This window comes from Ahaetulla prasina, chromosome 6, assembly GCF_028640845.1.
Source record: "Ahaetulla prasina isolate Xishuangbanna chromosome 6, ASM2864084v1, whole genome shotgun sequence".
Taxonomy (NCBI): domain Eukaryota; kingdom Metazoa; phylum Chordata; class Lepidosauria; order Squamata; family Colubridae; genus Ahaetulla; species Ahaetulla prasina.
Window position 1 is genome coordinate 66132530 of NC_080544.1, and position 13956 is coordinate 66146485.

The 13956-nt window shown below is 40.9% G+C and overlaps 1 protein-coding gene across 2 annotated transcripts in view; it reads right to left on the reverse strand.

The window, feature by feature from the left end:
- Positions 1-1879: 1879 nt before the first annotated feature.
- Positions 1880-13956, reverse strand: part of EHHADH (enoyl-CoA hydratase and 3-hydroxyacyl CoA dehydrogenase) — a 30481-nt gene continuing 18404 nt past the window's right edge. For both annotated transcript variants that reach the window (XM_058188408.1, XM_058188409.1), the window contains 2 exons: positions 11878-12219; positions 1880-4625 (listed from right to left, as the gene is read on the reverse strand). In XM_058188408.1, coding sequence (XP_058044391.1) covers positions 3355-4625; positions 11878-12219 — 1613 coding nt within the window. In that variant the 3' untranslated portion in view covers positions 1880-3354. The remainder of the gene's footprint in view (positions 4626-11877; positions 12220-13956) is intronic.

A 13956-nucleotide genomic window follows, 5' to 3' on the forward strand; every position in this document is an offset into this window, starting at 1 on the left:
TTTTAACTCAGCCTTCCCATACTTGGTAGCTACAACTCCAATCACTATCAGTAACCAGTGAATGTAGTCCATCTCAGTTGATGGTGCAATCATCTGGCTGAAGAAGGCTATTCTAATCACTAATCTCATGCTGCTTCAACTAATTAGATTTCTCATGTGCTAGTAGATCCAGCCTGATCACCATGTTATATGCTTTTGTATCTTTGTGTCAGCAGTGTGTCTTCACAGTCTAGCTTCAGCAATGAGGCCAACAGTGTTGCCACCCCTACACAATTTAATGCAATTTAAGGTAGCAATTAATGATTCTCTAGCATCCTTATCCCACTCAGCCTGCATTTCTTTTTGGTGTAGGCAAAACTAATTAATTCAATTTTTCATAATATATAGTGGGAAGTATTCCAGGTGGTCTCTCCAGTTTCACGTTTTATGTCTCCTGTGCTTCAGAATGTGATCCAATTCTTTTTCTTTTTTGCTGTAAGACTGTATCCTAGGAGATAATCTTTTGTTCAAAATAAAAATAACCTGTCAATCAAGACAGAGTAGTCTTAACTGTTCCTTCCTGCCTGTTCCCCTCAGTCGCCGCACTAACCATTAACCAGAATATTGATTAATCTCCTGCAACTATTGATCTTGAAAATTGATGTCCTATGGTAAAAAAAAAAAAGTGGGGGGGGGGGGAATCCAGGCCAACAAGTCTGTACAAGGTAGTTATACAGTCTTTCTTGCAGCCCAAGACCAAATGAAGGAATAAGGCAGTGACCAAATGGGGAAGGGTATCTGTAGTCAATAGGAACTGGGAGTATGTCCCTGATGCAATTGCCAGCCTCATCACTGAAACATTACATTGTTCATATGGCAAAAACCTACATCAGGAAAAAAAGGAAGGATTTCAGTAGATGACTGCAGGCTCTCATAACACAGGCTTGGCAAGACCTGAAGACATCACGAGTACCCATCCCTTAAAAACAGCCATGCACCTTCATGCTGTGGTAAATGGAATGTGAGGATTAGCTCCATGGCTAATTTCTCTCTACAATATTTGAGGGGAAAAGGGACATTATAGTAACACAAAAGAGGGTTGATAAAATGTTTCAGTTAAGAAGGTGGTTCTGGATATCAGCACTTAAATCTTAATTTCCTGGATTCTAAAAATAGCAAGCTTGGGGAAAAAAACTTTATAAATTTTGAGGCCTTGCCATTATTAATTAAACAATAAATATTGTTTTCTTCTATGTCACACAGAATTATTCTTTTTATCACATTTTTATATCTTCCCTTGTACTACATATTCTAGAACCAAAAGTATACTTGTAGCAGCCTTCTCCAAGCTAACTCTCTTCAGATATTCAGAAATCAAGGCGTTAGAAAATTAACATTTTTTGTGGAGTGTTAACTTGAGGAAGACACATATTTATTTCCGTGACCAAAAAAGAACTAACAAGTTGATAAGCTTGATACAATTTCACAAATCTTACTTAAAATTTTAGGACAGCTTTCCCCAACCTGGTATCTTCTAGATGTGTTGGAATATTCAATCTTCTTCAGGAATCACAGCAGCACATATAAGGACTGTCTCCTCCAATTCTTCTGAGAGCCTAAAAGGTTGGATTGAAATATAGCAGCTAGTTCAATGGAACAGAGCAGATTCTTAGCTGAGGAAGGATACATACATGGACCTTTTCAGTCCAATACCTTACCTGCTATACGCAGGGGTCTCCAACCTTGGCAACGCTGGCTGAGGAATTCTGGGAGTTAAGAGTCCACAAGTCTTCAAGTTGCCAAGGTTGGAGACCTCTGTGGTATAGCATTCTGGATGGTACCAAGTTTGAGAAACTTGCTTTACAATCTAATTTAATAGAGGATGCATACAAAAATTTAACAATTATTTGTTTTAACTTTTTTAAAATCAGAATTCAGAGGTGCAATTGGTAAAAACAGTGGCTTGGGAGACTGAGGTGGAACAAAAGCAAAGAATATACTCAGCCCAGGAATATATTTACTTCCAGAATAGTAAGCAACTTTCAGATCAAAGTTTTTTTCCCCTCTTCTTGTAAGATGGCTTGATCAAGTATATTCAGACACTTGGCAGCATAATACTCGAATGTGCTTTCAAGCAAGTGGTATGATAAAAGGCACTTTGTGAGCAACAATTTATCATTTGCGGAGAGAGGGTGTGGGCTCATTTTTGAAATCAGAAAAGATATTATTCTATAGCACCCTGTATTTCAGACTACAGCCTGAAACAGTTAAAAAATCTGAATAGAATAGAATAGAATTTTTTATTGGCCAAGTGTGATTGGACATACAAGGAATTTGTCTTGGTGCATATGCTCTCAGTGTACATAAAAGAAAAGATACTTTCATCAAGGTACAATACTTACAACACTTAATGATGGTCATAGGGTACAAATTTAACACTTAATGATACAACACTTAATGATAATCATAGGGTACAAATAAGCAATCAGGAAACAACCAATATCAATAAAAATCATAAGGATTACCAACAACAAAGTTACAGTCATACAGTCATAAGTGGAAGGAGATGGGTGATGGGAACTATGAGAAGATTAATAGTGCAGATTTAGTAAATAGTTTGACAGTGTTGAGGGAATTATTTGTTTAGCAGAGTGATGGCCTTTGGGAAAAAACTGTTCTTGTGTCTAGTTGTTCTGCTGTGCAGTGCTCTATAGCGTCGTTTTGAGGGTAGGAGTTGAAACAGTTTATGTCCAGGGATCTGTAAATATTTTCACGGCCCTCTTCTTGATTCGTGCAGTATACAGGTCCTCAATGGAAGGCAGGTTGGTAGCAATTATTTTTTCTGCAGTTCTAATTATCCTCTGAAGTCAGTGTCTGTCTTGTTAAGTTGCAGAACAGGAAACAGGCTGTTTATACTGAATGATAACTTGTATGTAGAAAAAATATTCTATGTTTTATTTTCCTATCAGCTCTCATTCCATCTGATGAAAGAGAATTTGCTTTGTAAATTTCTTTCAAAGAAGAAAAGGATTTCATTGAATTTATCATAGGTTATATTCTGCCATTTACTGAAGGGTTGCCAGGGCATGGGTGCAAGTATCCTTTCTCACAATCATCTACACAATCATCCAGGCTTTCATTAAATGCTAAGATATATTAAAAAGGCATTGTTCCCACTGGGTCTTCCCTGAGATGCATGGGCTTCACAACAATGGAAAACAATGCAAACAGTAGCACCCCAAGTCTAAGAATAAGGAGAGCTTAAAAATGACCCATGAGAACATTTACATGCATCCCAAAGCTACTTTAGAATAAGTTAGGAAAATAAAACTCTCCCACTTGCATGTAAAGAAGATGATTGTCAGAAAACATTAATTATAACTTGCTTTGCTGGGCTCTCACAAGGGATGGCCAGTTCTTCAATGGAGGGTTACCAAGGGTGACAAGTTTCTGCAGAAAGGGACTGGGTTGTAGTTTAGGTATGTCAGGATTAGCCTCAGCATACTTTTGCAATTTTGTTAGAATCTTAGACAGCCCAATCTCAGAAGCATAGAACATTGGACCACCCTTATGCCTGGGCCACCCATAACCATTGATATAGATGGTATCAATAGCTTCTGGGCAAGATGCCATTTCTTCAGATAATATTTGGAAACCCTCATTGACAAGTGAATACAGACAACGCTCCAAAATCTCCTCTTGGGTAATGGTGCGAGTTGTAATGTTGTGGGCATTTCTATAATTCTGAAGGAAACTGTGAAGCCAGGGATCAGACTTTGCTGTCTTTCCCCCAGGTTTATCATATAGGTACCAGCCCTTTCCAGTTTTCTGACCGTATCTTCCCTTCTCACACAGGACATCAGGAAGAGGGCTATAACGTTTACCATCTCGTTGGCAGGGAGGTGTTCCAAGAGGTAGGTTGGCTCCTGTCAGGCCCTGCCCTATTCTAGATTTCCAGCCCACATCAAGCCCAGCCAGATCAGATACTTTGAAAGGACCCAGTTTGAAACCAAATTCCTCCATAATTTTGTCTATCTCCTCTGGAGTACTGCCCTCTTCTAAAAGGAAATATGTTTGTTCATTATAAGAATTGAGTAGCCGATTCCCAACAAAGCCAAAACAATTTTCTACTAGAACACCACATTTGTCCATAATTTTGGCCAAGTTCATAATTGTAGCAATAGCAGTAGGAGATGTGTGCTGTCCATGAATGATCTCTATTAACTTCATTACATGTGCCGGTGAAAAGAAATGAGTACCAATGACTTGCTGGGGACGGTTAGTAATAGAAGCAATCTCATCTATATCTAGGCAAGAAGTATTAGTGGCCAAAAAGGCTTCTGGCTTGCAGATTTCGGATAATTTACAGAATATTTCTTTTTTCAGAACCATATCCTCAAACACAGCCTCAATAACTAGATCTACATCTTTTAGTGCACCAAAATCCAGAGTGAAGTGAAGTAATTTAGATTTATGGATATCCAGTGTTTTGCCCTTCTGTTGCATTCTTAAAGTTTCGCGCTCCAAACAAGCTTTGATAGCTTTTCTTGCTATTTCAAGATGCTTCTTATCCTTCTCCAGAGCCACAACTGGAATTTTAGCCTTTACCAGAGATACCACAATGCCTTGGCCCATTGTCCCCAAACCTTTTGGATGAAAGAGAGAAAAAGAAGAAGCAATTATTAGAATGTTCTGGCCAACGTTTATTAAACTGACATAATACCACAGGCAAATGTTTTCACTTCTCAGTTAACTCTGATATTAAAGCAGAGAGACTATTGATACTATACATTTAAGAAAAGCCAAATTGTTCGAAGTTCTCCAAAGTTTTTAGACTGGCAATATAATTAGAATTTTGACGATATGTGAACATACCAGCAAAATGGCAATTTGGGGTGATTTGTACCTTCTCAAAAATAAAGTTATTGGAATATGGTTAATTACAAACCATGAGTAAAAATATGCACTTCTATTAATCCTGTTTATCTTTGTCCTTTTTCGATGTAAGTAGCAGACTTCTAAATCAGGCATCCCCAACTCCCGGGCCATGGTCCATTACTTGGCTTGGCCTGTTTGGAAGCGGGCCGTGTGAATGGCTGGCTGGTGCACGCGTGTGTGCAGCTGAACTTGTGTGAGTGCCAGGTCAATGCACATATGTGAGCACGCCAACCTGCTGCTTGCACAGGCCACTTTTCCTCTCCCTCCTGCCAGGCCACCAAGCTGTAAAAATTGGAGAACACTGTTCTAAATAATGCATTGCCCTTCAGTCTCTCATTAGTTTTATTTTCTAAGAAAGTTGATTTAGGGTTCTTAGAAATTCATATTATGAAATAGTGAATTCTTATACATTCATATATAGTGTGTAGCTTCTCATTACATTAAAGGTGTTTTTTTTAATGTAAAAAATCAAGGGGACAAGAAGACTGGCAGGCACCAAAAACAGTAGGTTTTGTTAACTACATTGGAGTTTCATGCAGGGAACTTCATCTCCTAGCAAAGACTTTGTGGTTTGAATGATTTATTTCACATGAGTACATAAAACTGGTCTTTCCCAAGTTCCAGATGTATAAATATCAACACCAAAATTCCCAGCCAGCATCAGAATTGCAGAGAATTCTGTGAACTGAATTCTGGGTATCTGGAGCAGCCTGAGGCTAAGGAAAGTATCACCAAAGCATATATCACAAATTATAATCCAGAAAGCTGGATTTGCAGAACATGCTAAATGAACCATATAATAAATTTATATGAAACGTGAATATAGTTAACAGTCATTTCCCTCCATTGCTGTAATTTGGTTACAAACAGATTGTACCTGTTTAGGTTTTGCTTAACATAGTGTATGAACCCAGCACTTATGGGTCATTCAACAAACCATGATTTGAATGCAACATGGCTTATTGTGAGGTTTGAGCCCATTCATTTATTGCTGGTTAGAAGTTTTTTCTTAAATAATTTTTTTCAAAATCCATGTGGCCTTTTACAAGAATGTCTTTCTTCCAAAAACTCAGAGGCCCCTTAATAGCTGGAGGAGGAATTGTAATTGGGAAAATATAAATGGAGAAAAGGTTGAGTCCTGTTTCCCCAGAGCTTAATCCCAGCCTGAATCATTGATTTCCATGGCAACTGTCACATTTTAAAACATGCACACAGAGATACTCCTTTTCATGGATCTTCGACATTAAATTTAATTTCACCTTTAGTGGGGACAGAAAAGTATTTTTTTCCTTGAAACTATTTCTTGCCTATTTGTATGCTGAGAAAAGTATTTATGCAGAAGTTCAAAGAGTCCAATCCCAGTTCTTAAAAAAACTGTAAGCACTAATGAATATTAATATTAGCACATGGTTAAGTTAAGCACTAGCAAATGAAATTTGTATTTGGTATATACAACATACAAAGTTTTATGAGCGAGTACTAGATTACTGCATGCTTACTTATTACAACAAAACATCAATTTGTTGCGTAGCCAAACACTAGAAATACTCATGCAGCAATAAATCTAACAAAATGTGTTTTACCAATGTCCCAGAAGCTTTTCTGATTCTATTAGCCTGAAGCAATATATCAGGCTTGTATCAACACAAAGTGATCCATGCTCTTGAGTAATTTCAGAAAGCTTATTGTGGACATTTCAGGAGGCCTAAAATATACTCAAACTATAATTTTTCAGTCAAAGTACTAATGTTTATCTACATTCTTTATATACATTTTCTGTTAATAATATGCTGAGAGGCTTCCAAACATGAGTACAGATATGGTTAGACATCAATGCTTATTTATTCTAAAAGATCTGTATGGCTGTCTTTCTTAAAACACAACTCTGAGCAGCTCTTAGATACTTCTACATCATGGTCCCCTAGAATTAGTATTAAATTCCTCGTTCCTCAGAAACAAGTTTTAAGCTGATTCATAGTCATTCTTGCTGCTGCAGATCTTATTTATTTTTATTTTTTATTTTTATTAATCACATTTATATACCGCCCTATCTCCCGAGGGACTCAGGGCGGTTCACAGGCAAGTAAAAGACATATAAATACTCACTAAAACCACATTTAAAAAACTTATTTTACAAAGCCGAATTAAAAAGCAATATAAATAATAAAAACCCATTTAAAACCAATATAAATTTAAAAACTAATCCAGTCCTGCGCAAATGAATAAGTGTGTTTTAAGCTCGCGACGAAAGGTTCGGAGATCCGGAAGTTGACGGAGTCCTGGGGGAAGTTCGTTCCAGAGGGTGGGAGCCCCCACAGAGAAGGCCCTTCCCCTGGGTGTCGCCAGACGGCATTGCCTAGCTGACGGCACCCTGAGGAGTCCCTCTCTGTGAGAGCGCACGGGTCGGTGAGAGGTATTCGGTAGCAGTAGGCGGTCCCGTAAATAGCCCGGCCCTATGCCATGGAGCGCTTTAAAGATGGTCACCAAAACCTTGAAGCGCACCCGGAAGGCCACAGGTAGCCAGTGCAGTCTGCGCAGGATAGGTGTCACATGGGAGCCACGAGGCTCCTCTATCACCCGCGCAGCCGCATTCTGACTAACTGAAGCCTCCGGATGCACCTCAAGGGAGCCCCATGTAGAGAGCATTGCAGTAATCCAGACGAGACGTCACGAGGCGTGAGTGACCGTGCATAAGGCATCCCGGTCTAGAAAGGCGCAACTGGCGCACCAGGCGAACCTGGTGGAAAGCTCTCCTGGAGACGGCCGCCAAATGATCTTCAAAGACAGCCGCTCATCCAGGAGGACGCCTAAGTTGCGCACCCTCTCCATCGGGGCCAATGACTCGCCCCAACAGTCAGCCGTGGACTCAGCTGACTGTACCGGGATGCCGCATCCACAGCCACTCTGTCTTGGAAGGATTGAGCTTGAGCCTGTTTCTCCCCATCCAAACCCGTACGGCTTCCAAACACCAGGACAGCACTTCGATAGCTTCGTTGGGGTGGCCCGGTGTGGAAAAGTACAGCTGGGTGTCATCCGCGTACAGCTGGTACCTCACACCGAAGCCACTGATGATCTCACCCAGCGGCTTCATATAGATGTTGAACAGAAGGGGCGAGAGAATCGACCCCTGCGGCACCCCACAAGTGAGGCGCCTCGAGGCCGACCTCTGCCCCCCTGTCAACACCGTCTGCGACCGGTCGGAGAGATAGGAGGAGAACCACCGATAAACGGTGCCTCCCACTCCCAATCCCTCCAACCGGCGCAGCAGGATACCATGGTCGATGGTATCAAAAGCCGCTGAGAGGTCTAATAGGACCAGGGCAGAGGAACATCCCCTATCCCTGGCCCTCCAGAGATCATCCACCAACGCGACCAAAGCCGTCTCAGTGCTGTAACCGGGCCGGAAACCGGACTGGAACGGGTCTAGATAGACAGTTTCATCCAGGTGCAGGGGAAACTGATATGCCACCATACTCTCTACAACCTTCGCCGCAAAGCGAAGGTTGGAGACCGGACGATAATTACCTAAAACAGCCGGGTCCAGGGAAGGCTTCTTGAGGAGGGGCCTCACCACCGCCTCTTTCAAGGCGGCCGGAAAGACTCCCTCCAACAAGGAAGCGGTCGTAATCGCCTGGAGCCAGCCTCGTGTCACCTCCTGAGTGGCCAGCACCAACCAGGAGGGGCACGGGTCCAGTAAACACGTGGTGGCATTCAACCTATCCAACAACCTTTCTATGTCCTCGGGAGTCACAGGGTCAAACTCATCCCAAACAATATCACCAAGACCACCCTCAGACGCCCCATCTGAATCACCGCAATCTTAAAACGTAATGAACAAGAGGCAGTTAGTGCATTTCCACCTGACCAGTTGACAGTGTAAAAAACCAGCAGTCAACAAGTACTTCTCTCAGCCATATTTTGCTTTGTTAAATTATCTCAGGGTTCAAAGTCAATGCACTATAAAGTAACAGTCCACTAAACAAGGCGTACATTTTGTAAAAGTGCTCTTAGCTTGATATAAAACCCTCTACTGTTATGGCCGAGGTCATCAAGGCAAGGGAGACTTCTAGAGAGCACTAAGTAAATGTTCCAACAAATGGCCGTCCAACAACTGGTAAGGCTCCAACCCACACAACCCTGGAGGCAGCCACCCTCAGACCCCCAAACAACAGCCCATATATAACAAAGAAAGTCCATAGAGTAGGAGCATGCTCACAGGGCAAGGTCCAAGATATCAAGTCCAATCCACACAGCTAAGTGAGTCCCTGAGGCAAACTATAGTCCTCAAGGCAAAGTCAAGGCAAAAGGCAGTCCTCGAGGCGAAGCAAGGCAAGGCAAAAGGCACAAGTTCAAGCCGGGGGAATGTAAGCCAAAACAAACAATTGTTCCTGACAAAGACTAACTCCCCACAGCGTCTCCTTAAGTCAATCCACTCCAGGTGTTCCTTGTGAGGAGGAGGAGGGTGACCTCCTCCCGAGTAGCCTCACAGCTCTTCTCCGAGCTTGCCTACTCTCCGCTCTCCGTGCCATTGGATCGAGTGGGGGAGGCAGCTGTTCCTCAACAGAAGGAATCTGCTGCCTATCAGCACCACTGCCTGTCAGCGGCCAATCCTCCCCTGTTTCTGTGAGGGCAGGTAGCTCTCCATTCAGTCGACCACCTTCCTCAGCATTGTCTTCAGCCCCTGGCCTCTCCAAACATTCCATGAAAGATGTGCCATCCTCATTGGATGGCCCGGTTCCAACTCCTCCTCCTCCTCCTCTGAATTGGGGTCTGATGGGGCCATGACATCTACTAGCTCTGCTTCATTCCACATAGTAACCTGGAAAAGTTTGAACCTGTATCTATGCTTCTTTAAGACAATAATTTCTGCGTATTCATCACTCATGACATTCCGTGAATTCATAAAGAAGACTCTTCCTTCTGCATGGTAAGGGAAATTCAACTCATACACATTATGTGTGTATATATGGAACAAAATAATGATATTCTACATGTACTGTGTTATAGACTGCATGATACTTCACTCAAATGTCGGTTCTCCAATAAGTCATAGCAACTTAAAAGGGTTCAAAATTGCAAGCAGATTTAATTTGCCACTTTTTTAGCTAAAAGGATATCAGATATGCAGAGAAGCATAATTAAGGCTGCAAAGTTGCAGACAGATGAAGACTGGTCCCTCAAGGCTGCCTCCTGCTCAGGTGAGCTTCAGAGAGTTCAGTGTGCACACGCTGCAGCAGACCACATCTTGTATATAGCAGTCAGACTGCGGGGTGGGAGGAGGGGGGAGACAGTGAAAGTATAACATGACTGTCACTCTCTTAAAATCAAAGAGGGCACTACCAAGGACTGGGCTACTTAGGGAAGAGTTTCCCACTGAGTATAAACCAATCAATATGCAGAGCAACAAAGAGCTTTTGAAGAAACTGTACAGTACATCAAAGAGAGGGTTTTTTTAATTTTAATGCCTTTATAAAAAATTAATGAGTGCATTATCTTCCTGGGGATAGGCAAGGAGAAATGGAAGCAGTGGATCATTACAATGAAAATTAAAACTTCTTAAAAGGCAAGTGTCAACACAACATTTTGAGATTAATGATTAAATATGTGAATTAAAGGAAGAAAACAATTTTTGAGAGTCTCTTTGCTAACTCCCCCTAGAGAGAATCTACCCAGGGTGGCAAGAGGGAAAGCAGAAGAATCTCTATTATTGCAGTGACAAAAGTGCGTAATAGAAATTACAAATTCTTTCATTGCTGCATATCACCAAAAAAGTTCATTCTTCATCAACAGATTTTTTTATTTAAAAGCATAAAATGCAGAAGGGACTTAGTATATCACTGACTGCCTTTTCTCCCTTTTCAATGGGAGATTTAAAAGAAAAGATTTACTTGTTTACAACCCTATTCTGGATTTGCATGATACAATGGACACTATAGTAACCAATCACACATAGTCCAGGATATTGTGTGCACTAAGTCTGTTTGTTTAGTGTATTGTTTAGTATGTGATCTCAGAAAACTGAATCAATTGATCCAGCTTTAGTTAATTATAATTATGTAGTAATGCAAATAGAATCATGGTCAGTGGTGAAATCCTCTGATGTTTGCCACTGGTTCGCTGTGCGTGCATGCACGGAGCATGCTGTCACATATGCACAGTACGCACCAAATGCACGCTTTGCATGCATGCATAGCAGTGGTGGGATTCAGCCAGTTCGCATCACTTCGGGAGAACCAGTTGTTAACTTTCTGAGCAGTTTGGTAAACTGGTTGTTGGAAGAAATTTTTAGGGCACAGAACCGGTCGTTAAATTATTTGAATCCCACCACTGATGCACAGTACACACCAAATGTGTGCTGCACGCACACACATGCACAGTGCATACCAAACACATACTTTGCATGCATGCGCACCGTGGGCGCCATGCACACAGGTGCACTGCAGGCGCTACCGCGCAGCGCAAAAAGGAGGCTTAAGAAGGTAAGTAGAACGGAGGGGGGGAACAACTGTGCCGCGCAATTTATAATTGCTAAAATCAAATTTTCTGCTTTCTAGCGAATATAAATTGTGCAGCACAGCTGATCATCAGAAATACCAGTTCAGATGAACCGGTAGCATTTTTTTACTATTGGTTCGCTTGAACCGGTGCGAACCAGTAGCATTTCACCCCTGATCATGGTCTTTCCTCTAACCTGTGTTATGTCTGAGGCTATAGCTTCTGAGATATATCTCTGGGGAAGGGAAATGACAGTAAGAGGAATTAACAATGGAGCTCTGCACTTCCTCTATTGAAATTAAGCAATGCTTAAAGTGAAAACTAGGTACCTTAAAGTACCTTAAAGTAACTGTGCAGTGTTTGCAGAGTCCTCTTCACGTTTTCTTCAGAAAATGTTTTCTTTCCCCCAACAAAACAACAGGAACAGTTGAACTTTGAATAATTCAAAGATGGTCACAAACTTACCTATCACAGCTGCTTTCCGGATTGGTTGAGGGGATGCAGTCTTCCAGGATGCCCCACTAGGCAACATCCATTTTTCTGAAATTCTTTGGGCAAAGAAAGCATACTGCAATGCTTTAGCCTGGCCTGAAGTGAGAAGGAGAAGAAAAAGCTCCTTTTCCTTGCGAATTCCTTCTGCGAAGGGCAAGTACACAGAAGCTTCCACAGCTCGAAAGCACATTTCGGGTGAGAGGCATCCTGGAGCCTGTTTCTTCACCTTCAAAAGTGCCTCATATAGAAAAGCTTCCATGTTGGGGAGTTTGGGAGTCTGTTTCAGAGAGAGTCTGCGAGGTCCCAATGGCTGACCTAGAGAAGGCAAACAAATCATCCCATAAAACAGGCTAGCTTATCAGTTTAGCAGTTTCTTTTTCTTTGTACAAAAAAACCAATAACAATGTAAATGTTCTGTTGCCCATTGTTAAATATATTTAATACCACTGTATACAGTAGTACCTATTGTGATGTGAAGTATGCACACGCAGTGTTGTGATAATGGTATTCAGTGAAGTTTATTTTAAGTAGGTGGGAAAGGATTGCAGTATACAGGTAGTCCTTGACTTATAGCTGGTTGCTTAGCGACCATTTGAAGTTACAACAGAAACTTTGAAAAAGGCACTTATGACCCAAATTCAAGGTTCTGATGGCCGCCTCGCCGTGGTCATGTGATTGCATTTTGGGAACTTGGCAAAGGCCCGCATTTATGGCTGTTTGAAGCATCCTACAGTCACTTGACCACAATTTATATATATTTTTTGCCAGAAACTGGCATTTACTTCCAGTTTTTGGCAAAAAAATGCCCATTGCAGACAATGGGTTTGTTTAATACTGTTCCATGGCCTTTTCTTAACAACCATATATTCACTTAGCAAAAAAAATGTAACATCTGGTCAGTCACGTAGTGACCCATTTAACAACCAGCAAGACTTATAACTGAAATTTCGGGCTCATTTATGGTTGTAAATTAAGAACTACTTGTACTGTCTAATGGCATGTGCATTTATTTGGAAATGCAAATAATTCCTGCTAAGCACACTGGCAATTTAGATCAGCATTAATGCAAAGAATTCAATTTGTACAGTAATCTAGTCCTCCGTCTGGCCTCCCTAAACCACTTTTCCTTATCTTCAACCCTGAATTAGAGCTATGAAATAAGCTGTTCTTCAAAGAATCCTGAGAGTTGCTGAGCATTTTTAATTATAAAAATGACTTAATGGCATTTATTCATAGAAAGAGTACTTCAGAATATATAGCAATTTAAATATAAAAGAATCATAACTTTCATGTTTGCTGGGAACTTTAAAACATTATTTCAGCAGTGCTTTTTGTATAAAAGGGAAACAACGTAAACAAAACTACTTCATATGTTTTAATTATCTTGAAATGTTAACTGTAGCTAATAAATATTAAAATAATTTAATAAGTTATTGTTCTGTATTGGTTTGGAAAAAAGTATTATTGTGCTTATATTCTATAGAACAAGAACCCTTGAAAAACATGTGTGTCTGGAAAGATATTAAATATTTTCTCTGGAGTTTTCCTATTTTTGAGACTGACTTCAAACAAGATAAGAAAAAAGTTTCTTATCGATTTGAGAATCATACAATTTATGGGATTTAAATTACAATCTATGCCTATTTGTAGAAGATGGCAGGTTACCATTTTGTAGTCTGTGGCAACCAGGTAAATAAGCCACATTTCCCTATTTCCTCACTCCTAAAGCACCATCGGTAACGATAGTAAAACAAATGCCAGCAAAATGTGCCTTTCTAGAAATCTGTCTTAGATGTGGGTACATTTCTGTATAAAGACCACGTGTCAGCTTGTCATGACCCTGTGATATCAAATGTGTTTAATGGTTGAACTGATTTATTTTTGGTCCATCTGCAGGGCATTTGAAACTGTTTTTCCCCATTAGCAGGAACGCTTGTCTTGCCCTGCAGCCCTGTCTTTGTGATTTCCCTCTTTCAAAAGAAGAGGCAGCTTGGAGCATTTTCCCTTGCTCTTATGGAAATTTCTGTGAGCTTATTTTATTTTATTTTTGTA